Source organism: Equus przewalskii, chromosome 29, assembly GCF_037783145.1.
Source record: "Equus przewalskii isolate Varuska chromosome 29, EquPr2, whole genome shotgun sequence".
Lineage (NCBI taxonomy): Eukaryota > Metazoa > Chordata > Mammalia > Perissodactyla > Equidae > Equus > Equus przewalskii.
The window spans coordinates 27,526,992-27,542,022 of NC_091859.1; the positions used below are offsets into that span (position 1 = coordinate 27,526,992).

The following is a 15,031-nucleotide window of genomic DNA, read 5'->3' on the forward strand; positions in this document are numbered from 1 at the left end:
ATGTCAGTGGACTAAATGTTCCAATCAAAAGGCATAAGGTGGTCAATTGGATAAAAAAAAAAAGACCCATATATATACTGCAAACAAGAGACACACTTCAGACCTAAAGACACTCACAAACTGAAAGTGAGAGGATGCAAAAAGATATTCCATGCAAATGGCAAAGAAAAGAAAGTGGGGGTAGCGATACTATATCAGAGAAAATAGACTTTAAAACAAAAACTGTACAAGAGACAAAGAAGGACACTGCATAATGATAAAGGGAACAATCCAATAAGAAGACATAACACTTGTAAATATCTATGCATCCAACATAGGAGCACCTAAATATATAAAGCAATTATTAACAGACATAAAAGGAGAAATATACAGTAACACAATAATAGTAGGGACTCTAACACTTCACTTACACCAATGGATAGATCATCCAAACAGAAGATCTATAAGGAAACACTGCCCTTAAATGACACATTTGACCAGACGGACTTAGTAGATATATATAGAACATTCCATCCAAAAACCACAGAATACACATTCTTTTCAAATGCACATGGAACATTCTCCAGGACTGATCACATATTAGGCCACAAAACAAGTCTCAATAAATTTCAGAAGATCAAAATAATACCATGCATCTTTTCTGACCACAAAGGTATGAAACTAGAAATCAACTACAGGAAGAAAGCTAGAAAAGCCTCAAAAATGTGGAGATGAAACAAAATGCTACTGAACAACGATTGGGTCAATGAAGAAATCAAAGGAGAAATCAAAAAATTCCTGGAGCCAAATGAAAATGAAAACACGACATGCTAAAATCTGTGGGATACAGCAAAAGAGGTTCTAAGAGGGAAGTTTATAGCAACTCAGGCCTACCTCAACAAAGAAGAAAAATCCCAAATAAAGAATCTAACAGTGCATCTAAAGGTACTGGAAAAAGAAGAACAAACAAAGCCCAAAATCAGCAGAAGGAAGGAAATAATAAATATCAGAGCAGAAATAAACAAAATAGAGACTACAAAAAATTAATGAAACCAAAAGCTGGTTCTTTGAAAGCATAAACAAAATTGACAAACCCTCAGCTAGACTCACCAAGAACAAAAGAGAGAAGGCTCAAATAAATAAAATCAGAATGAAAGAGGAGAAATTACAACAGACACCTCAGAAATACAAAAGATAATAAGAGAATATTATGAAAAGCTATACGGCAACAAATTGGATAATCTAGAAGAAATGGATAAATTCTTAGAAACATACAACCTTCCAAAACTGGTCCAAGAAGAAGTACAGAATTTGAATAGACAAATCATCCGTAAGGAGATCAAAATAGCAATCAAAAACCTCCCAAAAAATAAAAGTCCAGGACCAGATGGCTTCCCTGGTGAATTCTACCAAACTTTCAAAGAAGACATAATACCTATCCTTCTCAAACTCTTCCAAAAAATTGAAGAGGAGGGGAGGCTTCCTAACTCCTTCTATGAAGCCAACATTATCCTGATACCAAAACCAGACAAGGACAACACAAAAAAAGAAAGTTACAAGCCAATATCAGTGAAGAACATTGATTCAAAAATCCTCAACAAAATACCAGCAAATTGAATACAACAATACATTAAAAAGATCATACATCATGATCAAGTGGGTTTCATTCCTGGGATTCAGGGATGGTTCAACATCTGCAAATCTATCAATGAGATACACCACATTAATAAAATGAAGAATAAAAATCACATGATCATCTCAATAGATGCAGAGAAAGCATTTGACAAGATACAGCATCCATTTATGATAAAAGCTCTAAATAAAATGGGTATAGAAGGAAAATATCTCAACATAATAAAGGCCAGATATGACAAACCCACAGCAAATATTGTTCTCAATGGAGAAAAACTGAAAGCTATCCCTCTAAGAACAGGAACCAGACAAGGATGCCCACTGTCACCACTCTTATTTAACATAGTATTGGAAGTCCTAGCCAGAGCAGTCAGGCAAGAAAAAGAAATAAAAGGGATCCACATTGGAAAAGAAGAAGAGAAACTGTCACTCTTTACAGACGACATGATTTTATATAGTGAAAACACTAAAGAATCAACTAAAAAACTTTTAGAAATAATAAATGAATACAGTCAAGTCACAGGATACAAAAACAACATACAAAAATTGGTTGGGTTTCTATACACTAACAACAAAGTAGCAGCAAGAGAAATTATGAATACAATCCCATTTACAATTGCGACAAAAAGAATAAAATACCTAGGAATGAACTTAACCAAAGAGGTGAAAGATCTGTACACCCAAAACCATAAAACATTGTTGAAAGAAATCGAAGAAGACACAAAGAAATGGAAAGATATTCCATGCTCTTAGATTGGAAGAATTAACTTAGTTAAAATGTCCATACTTCCTACAGCAATCTATAGATTCAATGCAATACCTATCAAAGTTCCAACATTTTTCACAGAACTAGAACAAAGAATCCTAAAATTTATACAGAACAATAAAAGACCCGAATAGCCAAAGGATTCTTCAGAAAAAAGAATAAAGCTGGAGGTATCATACTCCCTGATTTCAAAATATACTACAAAGCCATAGTAACCAAAACAGCATGGTACTGGCAAAAAATAGACACAAGTGAATAGAATCGAGAGCCCAGAAATAAACTCACATTTATGGACAGCTAATATTTGACAAGGGAGCCAAGAGCATACAATGGAGAAAGGAGAATCTCTTCAATAAATGATGTTGGGAAAACTGGACAGCCACATGCAAAAGAATGAAAGTAGACCATTCCCTTGCACCATGCAGAAAAATCAACTCAAAATGGATTAAAGACTTGAATGTAAGATGTGAAACCATAAAACTCCTAGAAGAAAACATAGGCAGAACACTCTTTGACATCAGTCTCAGCAGCATATTTTCAAGTACCGTGTCTGACTGGGCAAGAGAAACAAAAGAAAAAATGAACAAATGGGACTACGTCAAACTAAAAACCTTCTGCACAGCAAAGGAAACCATCAATAAAACAAAAAGACAACCTAAAAATTGGGAGAAGATATTTGCAAACCATATATAAGATAAGGGGTTAATATCCAAAATATATAAAGAACTCATACAGCTCAACAACAAAAAAACCAACAACCCAATTAAAAAATGGGCAAAAGATCTGAATAGAGATTTCTCCAAAGGAGATATACGGATGGCCAACAGGCGTATGAAAAAGTGCTCAACATCATTAGCTATCAGGGAAATGCAAATCAAAACTACAATGAGATATCACCTCACTCCAGTCAGAATGGTTATAATTAACAAGACAGGTAACAATTGTTGGAGAGGATGTGGAGAGGAGGGAACCCTCGTACACTGCTGGTGGGAGTGCAAACTGGTGCAGCCACTATGGAGAGCAGTATGGAGTATCCTCAGAAAATTAAGAATAGATCTACCATGTGATCCAGCTATCCCACTGCTGGGTATTTATCCTAAGAACTTGAAATCACAAATGCGTAAGGATACATCCACCCCTATGTTCACTGCAGCGTTATTCACAATAGCCAAGATTTGGAAACAACCTAGGTGCCCATCAGGGGACGAATGGATAAAGATGTGGTATATATACAAAATGGAATACTACTCAGCCATAAGAAATGATGAAATCTGGCCATTTGTGACAACATGGATGGACCTTGAAGATATTATCCTAAGTGAAATAAGTCACAGGGAGAAAGTCAAATACCGTGTGATCTCACTCCTAAGTAGAAGATAAAAACAACAACAAACAAACAGGTAGCAACAGAGTTTGGATTGGTGGTTACCATAGGGGAAGGGAGCAGGGGGAAGGGCAAAAGGAGTGATTAGGCTCACATGTGTGCTGATGGACTATAACTAGTTTTTGGGTGGTGAACATGACGTAATCTACATAGAATTTGGAATATATTACGATGCACATCTGAAAGCGATACAATGTTATAATCCAATGTTACTTCAATTAAAAAAAAAGAAAGAAGCTATATAATTGAACTAAAATAAACTTATGTATGATTAATTAAGTTAATGATTTACTAAAATTGGTATTCTAAATTCTAAATTACATAAACAAAGACTGGGAAGTTAAAGGGCATTGGGATTAAGCATAGGTTGCTTAATTCCTTGTTTACAAAGGAAAGAGTCAAAATATATTTTTTCATAAATTTTCCACTCATAATAATATAGATCAGAGAATATTTTGGAAAACACTAAAGGAGGCCACTAAGATAATGGTCGTATTATTATCCCCAGGTTCCAGGGGCAGAAAAGATAGATAAATACATCACTGATCTCAAAGTAGGCGACTTGCCATGCATGAAAATAAATCAACCTGGATTTTGAATAAAGTCTTCTTGGTCACGTCTCTCTGGAAAATGCCTCTGGGGACTCTACAGAAGGGCTATCACATTATATGCCACATTTACTGACGGTAGTAGTGTAATGATTGGTTAAGAGGAGATAATGAAGTCAAACTCAGGGTTTAAATGTTAGTTCTTCAGTGGACTAATTTTGTGTTGATTAAATGAGATAATACATGAAAGAACTGAGCCGAGTTAATGACACCATGAAATGTTGATTAAATCTTACCTACAATTGTTATTGCTTCAGTCTAATCTTTCCAGTATTGGAAGACATTGCAGCGCATCAGATGTAGCTCATAGCCACTGTTTTTATGTGAACAATTCTCAAAGGTGTAGGTTCATCAAATAATATAACAACAGTATTCTGCTACTAAAACCTTGTGGAATAACAAGTTAATTTCTCTCTGAAAAGCATAACCTATAAAATAGATGGACCATGGTAAACATTTAAATGTCACTTGAATTCCTCAAATACTGCCTGTTACAATGTGGGTTTCTGTGAAGCTCACCCATTACCCTGATCTGCTATTAAAGGCCAAGGAGCTAAGTGGGGAGGGTAGAATTCTTCTTTGCTGGTAAATTTGAAGAAGAGACTAAGTGGGCTGAGGCGAAAGAAAGAATTCTCACTCTAGAGGGAAGGGGCCAGAGGAGGGGGGCTGTGCAGGAGAGAGACTATGAAAAAATTAAAATAAGTCCCTTCACCCCATCAGGATGGCACTCAGACAAATAAGGACAAGAGGCCAGGGTATCAGTATATGTTGTTGTATTTCAAGATTGCTTTTTCTCCCCTGTTACTAGCCGCTCCCTATTCTCCATCCATTTTCCCCTCTGTGTTGTGTTTTACTATGAGGTTTTAATTGGGGTTTTCCAGCTTACAAATGATAACAACAGTGAGTTGTGGACCGAAATAAGAAATTGTCATTTTATTTCATAACTTTGAAGAAGGCAAAATTCATTAGGAAACTTAAAACATAGCTTGCAAGTATACCTATATCTACTTGTCGAAGGCATGATTAGACAAGGCTTAAGTGACCCTGCTGTTGACAAGGAAGGATGGCAGCAAAGGTTAGGATCAAAGACTTTGGGGAGTGCAGGACCTGAGTGGTCTCCATGCCACCACTCAGCAGTGGTTTCAACTCCAGTCAGATGTTTAATATCCCTGATTCCAGTTACTTTGTCAGAAAATGGAAATAATAATATGACTGCCCCATGGGTCTCTATGAGGATTAAATGGATCCTTCAGGTAAAGTGTTAATCAATGTCTGGCACATAGTCAAGCTCAACGAACTTTAGCTGCTGCTGCTGTTTAATTAGACATAGGCCGATTGATCGTATCCCAGAAAACAGGGAGGCATGGGTTTATGAAAGTTAAACAAGCTAAATAAAGTTAGGACCAACACACATGAATCCAACCAAGGCCCTTATCTAATATCCCTCACCATGTACTAAATGCTTTTAATTTAGTCTTCACTTTTCTTTACATGTGAAGAATTGCAGTGTGCTAGTTTTCACGTCAACTATGTGGAATGTGGGGTCCAAAAGACACCCTAAGTTTTCCCCAAGGCGCAGAGGTTTCCACACAGGCAGAATCAAGCATGTTTGCACACTGAGAAATTCAGGGAGCCTACCTTCCAGACGGGTTGGACCAAGGGACAGTGGTCACGGTACTCATAAAAAATGCCACTCCTTTTGTTCCCTCAGAGTTCCATAGAATTTTTTAAAAGGCGGGGAGAGGGGAGGCAAGTACAAAGACTAGGAGGCACCAGTGAGTGAAGGCGACTGTGTTTTATTAATCCATGTGATTAATCCAGCATGCTAAGGAAGATTCTTTACAGAATCAAAACTTGCGTGGTTTTGATCCACACGGATTAGAAAACACTGCTGCATTCACTTGCCAGGGCCTCCTCTGCTTTGTCCTGGAGTTGTATTCTTCAGAGTCCAGTCGGAACAAAGGAGAAAGAGCATTTATATGAGGACTAGCAGCACAGGCACTTTGACAAACATCCTTCTCCCCCTCCCCTTCTGCGAGACGCTTCCTAATTTCCCTAGCACTAAGCCCTGGGCTTGTATTTGCATCATTTCCCCCCAAAAGCCAAACAACTGGAAATTGCTCCCCCCAAATGCAGATTTCTGTCAACCCATAAAAGTGATTTTCACCAAGGGATGGGTGGATGGCAAATCCCACCCCAAGCTCTTTGCAAGAAAGTGGTGAGAACGGTAGAAAAATATTCAAGTTTCCAGTGGGAACCACCATTTCTTCACGCGGGTAAATAACCTGAAAGAGTCCTGTCAGAATCCAAGAGTTTTCTCACAAGTTTTAGTGTGAGAGGAATGAGAGCCTTTGGACATGGCAAAGAAAGAGCAAGAAAGCTTCAGGGAGACGAAGAGGGAGTTATCCAGGCAAGGCCAAGTGGGCTTCATCTGCCTTCAGCGGGCTGTAACGTGATTCTTAAAACTGCCATGAGGGATGTCTGAGCAAAGAAAGATATTGTGAAGCCATTTCCTCCCTTCTTATTCTACCTGGGAGGAGCAGAAATGAGCCTTCTCCGGGAGGCCTCTGTGGTATATAATACAGGGGTCTCCAACCTTGATGAGACTCTTCAGACCATGGATTGTGCTGAGGCTGCTCTCAGTACCAACAGAATGGTGGTGGGGGGGTGTAAACCACAGCAACCTTCCCAAAGCACAATTAGGGACACGGGAAGCTCTTGACTCTCAGTTCTGGAAAGAGAGAATTGTGGCTTCCAACTGAAACTGGGTGAGTGCAGGGGAACCAGATCCCAGCTCTCCCTGTCACCTTCCTGCCCCGCATCTCTCCATAGTTCTCCAAGCTAACCCTACTGCAAACCCTACTGCAAAGACCAAGGCCAGTGGCAGGAGACCTCCCAGGTGACATGCTGAGATCACTTGGTTGCTATCAATTAATGCAGTTCATTAAAAAAGTTGAAAATTTATGAGGTTTCCCTGTTAGAAATAATTTTACACTGTTCTTATTTTTCTTACGGCTGTCCTCAGTACTCAGCACAGCGCTTGGTGCGGAGTCAGCATTTAATAAACACTTGTTGAACCGTATCACAGAAGTCATTACCAGCCAGCTACCTTGTGCTTTAGATGAATTCCAAACCTCCATATTAAATTATAAAATCCTTAAGGACAATCACCCTGATGGATTTATCTTTGGGTCCCCCAGCATCTGGGAGAGCACCCAGAACGTGGTAGATGGTTAGTAAGTAGTGGGGGAATCTGTGGTCTACGGCATAACCTGCTTATGTGCAGTATTGTCATATGGGTCTTTGGAGAGCATGATTTGTGTTTGTGTGTGTATGTGCATGTGCACACATACGTGCACGCACTCTTGTCTGCACCGATAATGAAGCAACATGGAGTCAAATTTGACTAAAAACTCCAACAAGTTTCTTTTGTGGATCAGTTTCAGCCCCTTTTGTCGGCCAGTTTGACTAAGTGCTATATTTACAGTTTGTGTGCAAATAAGTTCAGGTGATAAAGTTATTCATGGACTAAACTTAGGCAGAAGTAAGTCTGAGATTGGTTACCACCACTGAAACTTTGGGGGGTGTATCGGTGAGCTTCTGCTGCATGCAAACAATTCCAAAACTTACTTGCTTACAAAAAAATTATTTCCCATTGTTCTGTGTGTCATCCAGGCAGTTCTTCCAGTCTGACTCAGCTCAGCTTGAGCTGGATACTTTAAGATGACCACACTCACATGTCTAACAATTGGCAGACTGGTTGGTCTAGAGGAGACCTCACTCACATATCTGCTGTCAGCTGGGGAGGCAACCTCATGTTCCTCATCATCCCGGAGGACAGCCTGGACTCATTCACAGAATGATGGAAGAGTTTCCTGTAGTGAGAGAGGGTAAGCCCCAATGCACAAGAGCTTTTATTCTCTACGTATGTCATATTTTCTAATGTCCCATTGGCCGAAACAAGTCATGTGGCCAAGTACAGATTCAAGGAGGGGAGAAATAAACTCTTCTTCTTGATGGGGGAATTGAAAAAGCACATTTCAAAGGGGATACGTTCAAGGGTGCAATGAATTATTGTGGCCATTTTTGCAATTTTGTGGTGTTTTCCTCAGTCAAGTCACAAGAATAAAAACTAGAAGGATCCCAGGGATGTGAGATTACTGTACTTGTTCAAGAAACAGTGGGTCAAAAAGCAGAATCTGGGAGCATTTCAAGGGTGACAGTAATTGATCTAGGCTGATCAAGATGGCAATCTCCAAAACCGCCCCAACTTTGTAACTGAGTCTATGGGTGAAACAAGGTCTTATTCAACTCTTTACTTTCCTCTCTAAAACTGGTCCTCACTCAATAATTCTCCAACCCAGTAAACGGCAATACTATCATCCAGCTGGTTCAAGGCAAAAACTGAGAATCATCCTGTATTCCTCTCTTTCCCTCCTCCCCCCATCCTAACCATTAGCAAGGATTATTGGTTTTATCCATCAAGAACTTATTTCTAACTTCCACCCGCTCATTTCCATCTTCACTGTCATCACCGTCATCTGGTTCCCCTTCATCTTTCACTTGGACTTGTACTGTAGTCTCCTAATTGGTCTCCTTGCTTCCTCATATGCTCCAGCTACAATTAAGTATCTGAACAATAACATTGTGATCCTTTTAAAAAAAAAAGTAAATCAGAAGATGGAACAGCTCTGCCTAAAACCTTCAATGGCCTCCCACTGCGTTTAGAATAAAATCTAAAACTCTTCATTGTGACCTAGATGGCTCTTCATAGTCTAGACCCTGCTTGCCTCAACCTCAGTTCATACCACCTCTTCTTTATTAACTATATTTTGGCCACACTGATCTCATTTTTCTTTTATAAACACACAAAATACACATATCTCAGGCTGAATGTAAACTGCTCATAGGCATCTTCCCTGACTTCCTTATCTTAAATAGTCCCCGACCCTCTGCCATTCCCTGGATTACTCTCATTCATTAATCCATTTTTTTCTTGTCTCTTCTTCTTCTTCTTTTTTTTAAATTTTGGTATGCAAGCTTTTTTAATGTTATATTTATTGGGGCATAATTTGTACAGAGTAAAATTCACTCTTTCTAGTGTCCAGTTATGTGAGTTTCATCAAACACATACAGATTTGTAAACACTCTAACAATTAAGATTATGACATTCTAGAAAAGGCAGAATTATGGGGGTATAAAACAGATCAGCAGTTTTCAGGGGCTGGAGTGAGGTAGGAGGCGACTATGAAGGGCCCCAAGGCATCCACCTCTTTTCTTCACAGTTTTTATTATAATATGTAATAATCTTATTTATTTGTTTACTTATTAATTATTGCCTTCTTCAGAAGGTACATTCCAAGAAGGCAGGAACCTCATATGTCTTGTTCACTTCTGTGTCTCCAGAAACTAACACAGTGCCTGTCGCTAGCTGGTGCTCAGTCATCCTTTTTTGAATGACTGAATGGACACATAAACCCTCCCACCTCAGCTCTCTCTCTCCATCCTCATCTTTAATCCATGACCAGCTCCTGTGGATGTTCCCCCTTAAATATCTCTAGTTATCTCCTTTCCTCTACCTTCACTGACATGTTCCTGCCCTTATTGCTTTTCACTTCGGTGATTAATAACCTTAAAAGTGGTTTTCCTGTCCGCAATCTTGCCCCCTCAATCACTGTCTTTAACTGCTGTGAGGTACAAATAAATTACATCACTCCCTTGCTTTAAAAAAAAAAGTAGTGGTTCCCCATTGCCTAGCAACCAAACCAAACTAGCTTAGCTCTTCTCTGCTCCCAGGTGCCTAACACTAACCACCATCCCTCTTGCTGTTGACAGTGCTCTGCTCCTATCCAGATATGACTCCCAGGGACAAAATGCTGCTGCTCATCTGTCCTACCTACAACCAAGAGAGCCCCTCATCTCTGGAGAGTCCCTGCTGTCTTCGTATCCCCAACTCATCAGTGTGCCCTCAATCTCAGCATGCCTACAGGCTTCAGGTCCCCAAATTTAAGACAAATACCAATGTGGCAAGGAACTGAGGTCTGTCAGAGCAATCCATGTAATCATAAACCATGACGTTTCTCAACCTTGTACCCATACTTTCAACTCTCAAGATCCTGGTATACCGAATCTTGAAGCCACACATTTTCCAGATACTGATAGTGGCAGTTATTTTCTCTATCCTTCTGTTGCATTTTGAAAAGAATTAAAAGGTCGGCCTTTACTTTTACTGAATTATATCAGTCAGCTGGAACTAAGCCTACATGAATCTTTCCATAAAACTAACAAAAGTGGACTTGGTCAAAATTTTTAATAATAATTCTTAATACATGCTATCAAAGCTCTAAAATATGAAATCCGAATTATTTCATTGGTTCTTTTTGGGGAATCACTAGTGCTTATTAAAGGAAGTTGGCTAAATAAATTGAGGCATAGCCATAAAATACATTCCTCTGAAGCTGTAAGCAAAATGAATGAGGAAGCCCTCAACACACTGCTGTGGACGGAGCTCCAAGTGACAGCACTAAGTGAAGACAGCAAAGTGTAGGACGCTGCTGTTCACCTGCACGCTTATACTTGTTTATATACACACTTTTATTTGCTTAGAGAAAGTGTGGGAGGATTCCCAAGAAATCACAAAACGTGGGTTCCTGTGGGGGGAAGGGAACGAGGTAGACTGAGGCAGAGGCGGGAAGAAGACTTCCCACGATACACCTCTTTACATTTTTGGGTTTTGAACCATGTGAAGTGTTACCCACCCCCCCTCCATTTCCTAATTTTTGTAAAATAAGAAGAGTGTGAGTGGGTACCAAACGCGATTCTCAAAAGATCTCTTAAAATTACATTACTCTGGGACTTTGAAACTCATAAAATCAACAAAACCTTTCAACAGCCCTGACATTTACACATATGCAACAAACTTTATTAATATATAAGTACAAGTAAATAAGTAAATAAATTCTAAAATAATACATCATCCAAACAGAAGGTAGCAGTTATCTGCTTTATCAATTGTCCGAAAACTTACCTTCTCTTAGGTGGGAGATTGGCCATGTAAATTCATTTACCCTTTCAGGTCAGTGAAATGGCCCAAGGTTGTCATAATATATGTCTGTGGTGCCAACATTGCATAGAACATAACTGATGCAACCACACATCATTTCAGCTTGACACAAAATGATACTTTTTGCTTGTCTCACGTCAATTTATTTTGGAAAATGATTCCTCCCATTCTCCCTTCCCGCCATACTTCTCCCAACCCCCACCCCCACACACACAAATACTCTGTGTAATTTAAATGCAGCTGTCAGGATTAAATTCAGGGGTAGCAAAAATTGACTGGTGTTCCCTTTTCCCCCAGACACTCTGATTGTTCCAGGAAAGAACGTGAAACTCAAGTTTGGCCAATCAGAGTCATCGGCTAGGAGGTGGGGACTGTTATAGAGGCAGAGAAAAAGAGCGTTTCTTTACTTTTGAAATTACAAGCTTTAAGAATCATATAACCCTGTAGCTGTCCGGGCCCATGATTGCTATCCATTCTGAAAATAAACCCAAAATGAAAATTAAGTCAACATGGAGATTTAAAAAAAGAAAGCCATGATAATATCAGTGAACACTGGATCCAGCCATGCTTTGAGTCAGTCCATCCTTTAAACTTAGCAACTTCTTAAGCCAATGAATTCTCTCTTTTGTTGCTACTTTGAAACACAATTCAAGTGTTCTTTCTTTATTTTTTTTCTTTTCTTTTGGTGAGGAAGATTGGCCCTGAGCTAATATCAGTTGCCAATCTTCCTCTTTTTGCTTGAGGAAGATTGTCCTTGAGCTAACATCTGTGCCAATCTTCCTCCATTTTGTATGTGGGACCCGCCATAGCATGGCTTGATGAGAGGTGTACAAGTCCACCCCTGGGATCTGAACCCAAAAACCCTGGGCCGCGGAAGTAGAGCACATGGACTTAACCACTAAACCACTGGGCTGGCCCCTCAAGTGTTCTTTAGAAACTCTAGTCTTTCCTGAGATTATTTCTTAATTTACCTGGAAAATGCAAAAAACGTAGTTGGCTAAGTTTAAGAGATTCAGAGAAGTTCTTCATGTGAGCAGTGAACCTGGAGCAGGGCAAGACAGTTCTTTCATGATGAGGGCTGGGCTATAAGACAGAGGAGAAAATACACAAAATAAAATTAGGTCTATGGCTCCAAAAATAATCCATGCCACCTGCCATTCTTACTTCCCTAAATGAGTGACACTTTAAAAGTTTTTTTGCTTGCTTATTCTTTAAATGAAATAATCCTGAAAACAACTACAATTGACTCCAGTTACTTATACATGCACATCCTTCCCATATATTTCATTAAGGTGGCTAATTAACTTATTTATCTGTTCATTCAACAAATGTTTACTGAGTTACACTACATGCCCGACATTGTTCTGGAAACTGGGGATATACTACATCAAGTCTCCGTCCTCGTGAAATTGATATTCTAGTGGAGGTGACATAAAAATAAATAAATACATCTGTAATATATCAGATGGTGACTTTTCTATTGTTAAGAAGAAAAACAAGACAAGGTAAGGGGAATGGAAAAATGAGGAGGCTAGTGTACTAATTTATATACAGACATAAGAGGTGCCTTCCTGGACAGGGGACATCAAAGCAAACACTCACAGCAGAGAGGACGTAGCCATGTGATTTTTTGTGTCATTTCAAGCACAGCCAGTGTGGCAGAGGGTGGAGACACAAGGAATAGAGACAGGGATCAGAAGATTGGGGAGAGGGAGCTCTCAATTCGGGCTTTGTCCCCTTGAAATAACCAAACTCAAAAAGAAAGAAGAGAAAGAGATTCAAAGATATTGGATAATTAATGTGAATAAGGTCATAAAGATGGACAATCTGATTAAATTTTAATTAAAAACAATTCAGCAAACAAGTGACCAGTTCCAACTGTTCATTAGTGTTTGTGTGTAACGTTGATTGCTTGGACATGATTGGATATTATTGTTTAGATGCTGGATATTATTGCATCTGTAGTATGGTTTGGATATTACGTGTTTAGGGTGGTGGTAACCTGCTGGGTCTATAAGAGAGCAAACCACTCCTGCACAAGGAATAGGATCCTCCCTAGAGGATGAGGTTTTCATTCTCTCCTTCTCTCTCAGTCATATCATTCACCCAGCCCCACCCGTTCCCTGAGGCAAATACTTATATCTCAAAGCAGAAACTTTAAACTGAGTAGGAGGGTCTTAGGAGGGAACAGAGTATGAACTCTCCCTTTGCCATGAATACAGACCAAGGAGGCAGGACGGAACTGCAGAGATGAGGAGTGAGAGGACACATATCTGTTAACAGAAGGAAGAGATCTGGGAACTAAGTGACCCAGGCGAGCTGCACCAGTGACAGGTTGTGGGAGATCAAGTGAGGAAGGGTTAGAACCTTGTACTAGGGAAGTCTTTTCTGCTGCCGGCATTTTCTTTATTTCTATATTTGCTTTGTCTTAAGCGAAGTCTTTTTGGAATTCATTTCAGATGAGCTAAGAGAAATGAAATGGAGTGGCTTTCTACAATTTTAAAGGGAGAGGGGTACCTCGGAAGCAGTAGTGACAGTAAGAATGAGAGGCCTTGAGAGAAAGTGAAATGAGGGGAAAACTATTGTGTGGTGGGGCTGGTGCCACTGTCCACCTGGAGAGGATGTCTCCATGGCCAAACCTTGGGGTAATGGTTCAGAGTAGAGGCTGCCACATCATGAAGGCCCATGTCGAAATCTCATCTCTACTCCTTTGTAGGGGCTGGAACAACTTACCCTCCTTATTCCTCAGTTTCCACCTTCGCAAAATGGGGCTGATGCTGCCTCACAACAACCACTATCCCCATTTTACTGATGGAAATTAGCTACCAAGGCTGTGTAAGTAGCCAGTATTGAAGGCAGGTCTCAAATCCACTCTTTCCTATTCCAAAGCCCATATTGCTTTCCCATCTTAGTGTGGGCCCAAGCAGCAATCCAGATATCCAAAACAGAACCCAGAAGGTCACTCCAGCCCCCTCCTACCCGCTTCATCCCCAGATCCACTCATAACCGAATCCGGTCAACCCCCCCACAATGTCCTCCAGACCCATTGCCTCCTCTACAGTTCTGCCTTCGCTTCTCCACCCGCTCCCTGCTGCAGTTCACCTCGGTGGAACTCTCTTTTCACATTCTCTTTCTAAAATTCAATATGACAAATATAATAATAAATATAGAACTCAGCTTTTTAATAGTGTTCAATGGCTTCCCATCATTTGGTTGATGGTTCTCAAAATCTATCATCCATAAAAATCAGCTGGCGAACATGTTGAAATGCAGATTTTGATTCAAAGAGTTGAGATGGGGCCCAGGAATGTGCATAGTTAACAAACATCATAGGTGACTGATACAAGTAATATGTAGATTCTTGCTACTCAAAGTGTGTCCATGGACCAGCATCATTAATATCACGCGAGAGCTTCTTAGACGTGGAGATTCTCTGGCCCAGCCCCAGACCTACTAAATCAGGATCTGAATTGTAACAAGGTACCCAGTTGGTTTGTACACACATTAAAGACATAGACCGCACTTTGATCTAACAAATAAAATATAAAATCTTTTTCATCGTATAGGAGGCTGGTCATGACCCATCAGCTATTTATCTC

At 39.8% G+C, this 15,031-nt stretch overlaps 1 protein-coding gene across 3 annotated transcripts in view; it reads right to left on the reverse strand.

Moving 5' to 3' along the window:
- C29H12orf42 (chromosome 29 C12orf42 homolog) overlaps positions 1 to 15,031 on the reverse strand; it is a 164,975-nt gene that overhangs the window by 49,134 nt on the left and 100,810 nt on the right. For all 3 annotated transcript variants that reach the window (XM_070599694.1, XM_070599695.1, XM_008526301.2), the window contains one exon: positions 12,404 to 12,515. In XM_070599694.1, coding sequence (XP_070455795.1) covers positions 12,404 to 12,515 — 112 coding nt within the window. The remainder of the gene's footprint in view (positions 1 to 12,403; positions 12,516 to 15,031) is intronic.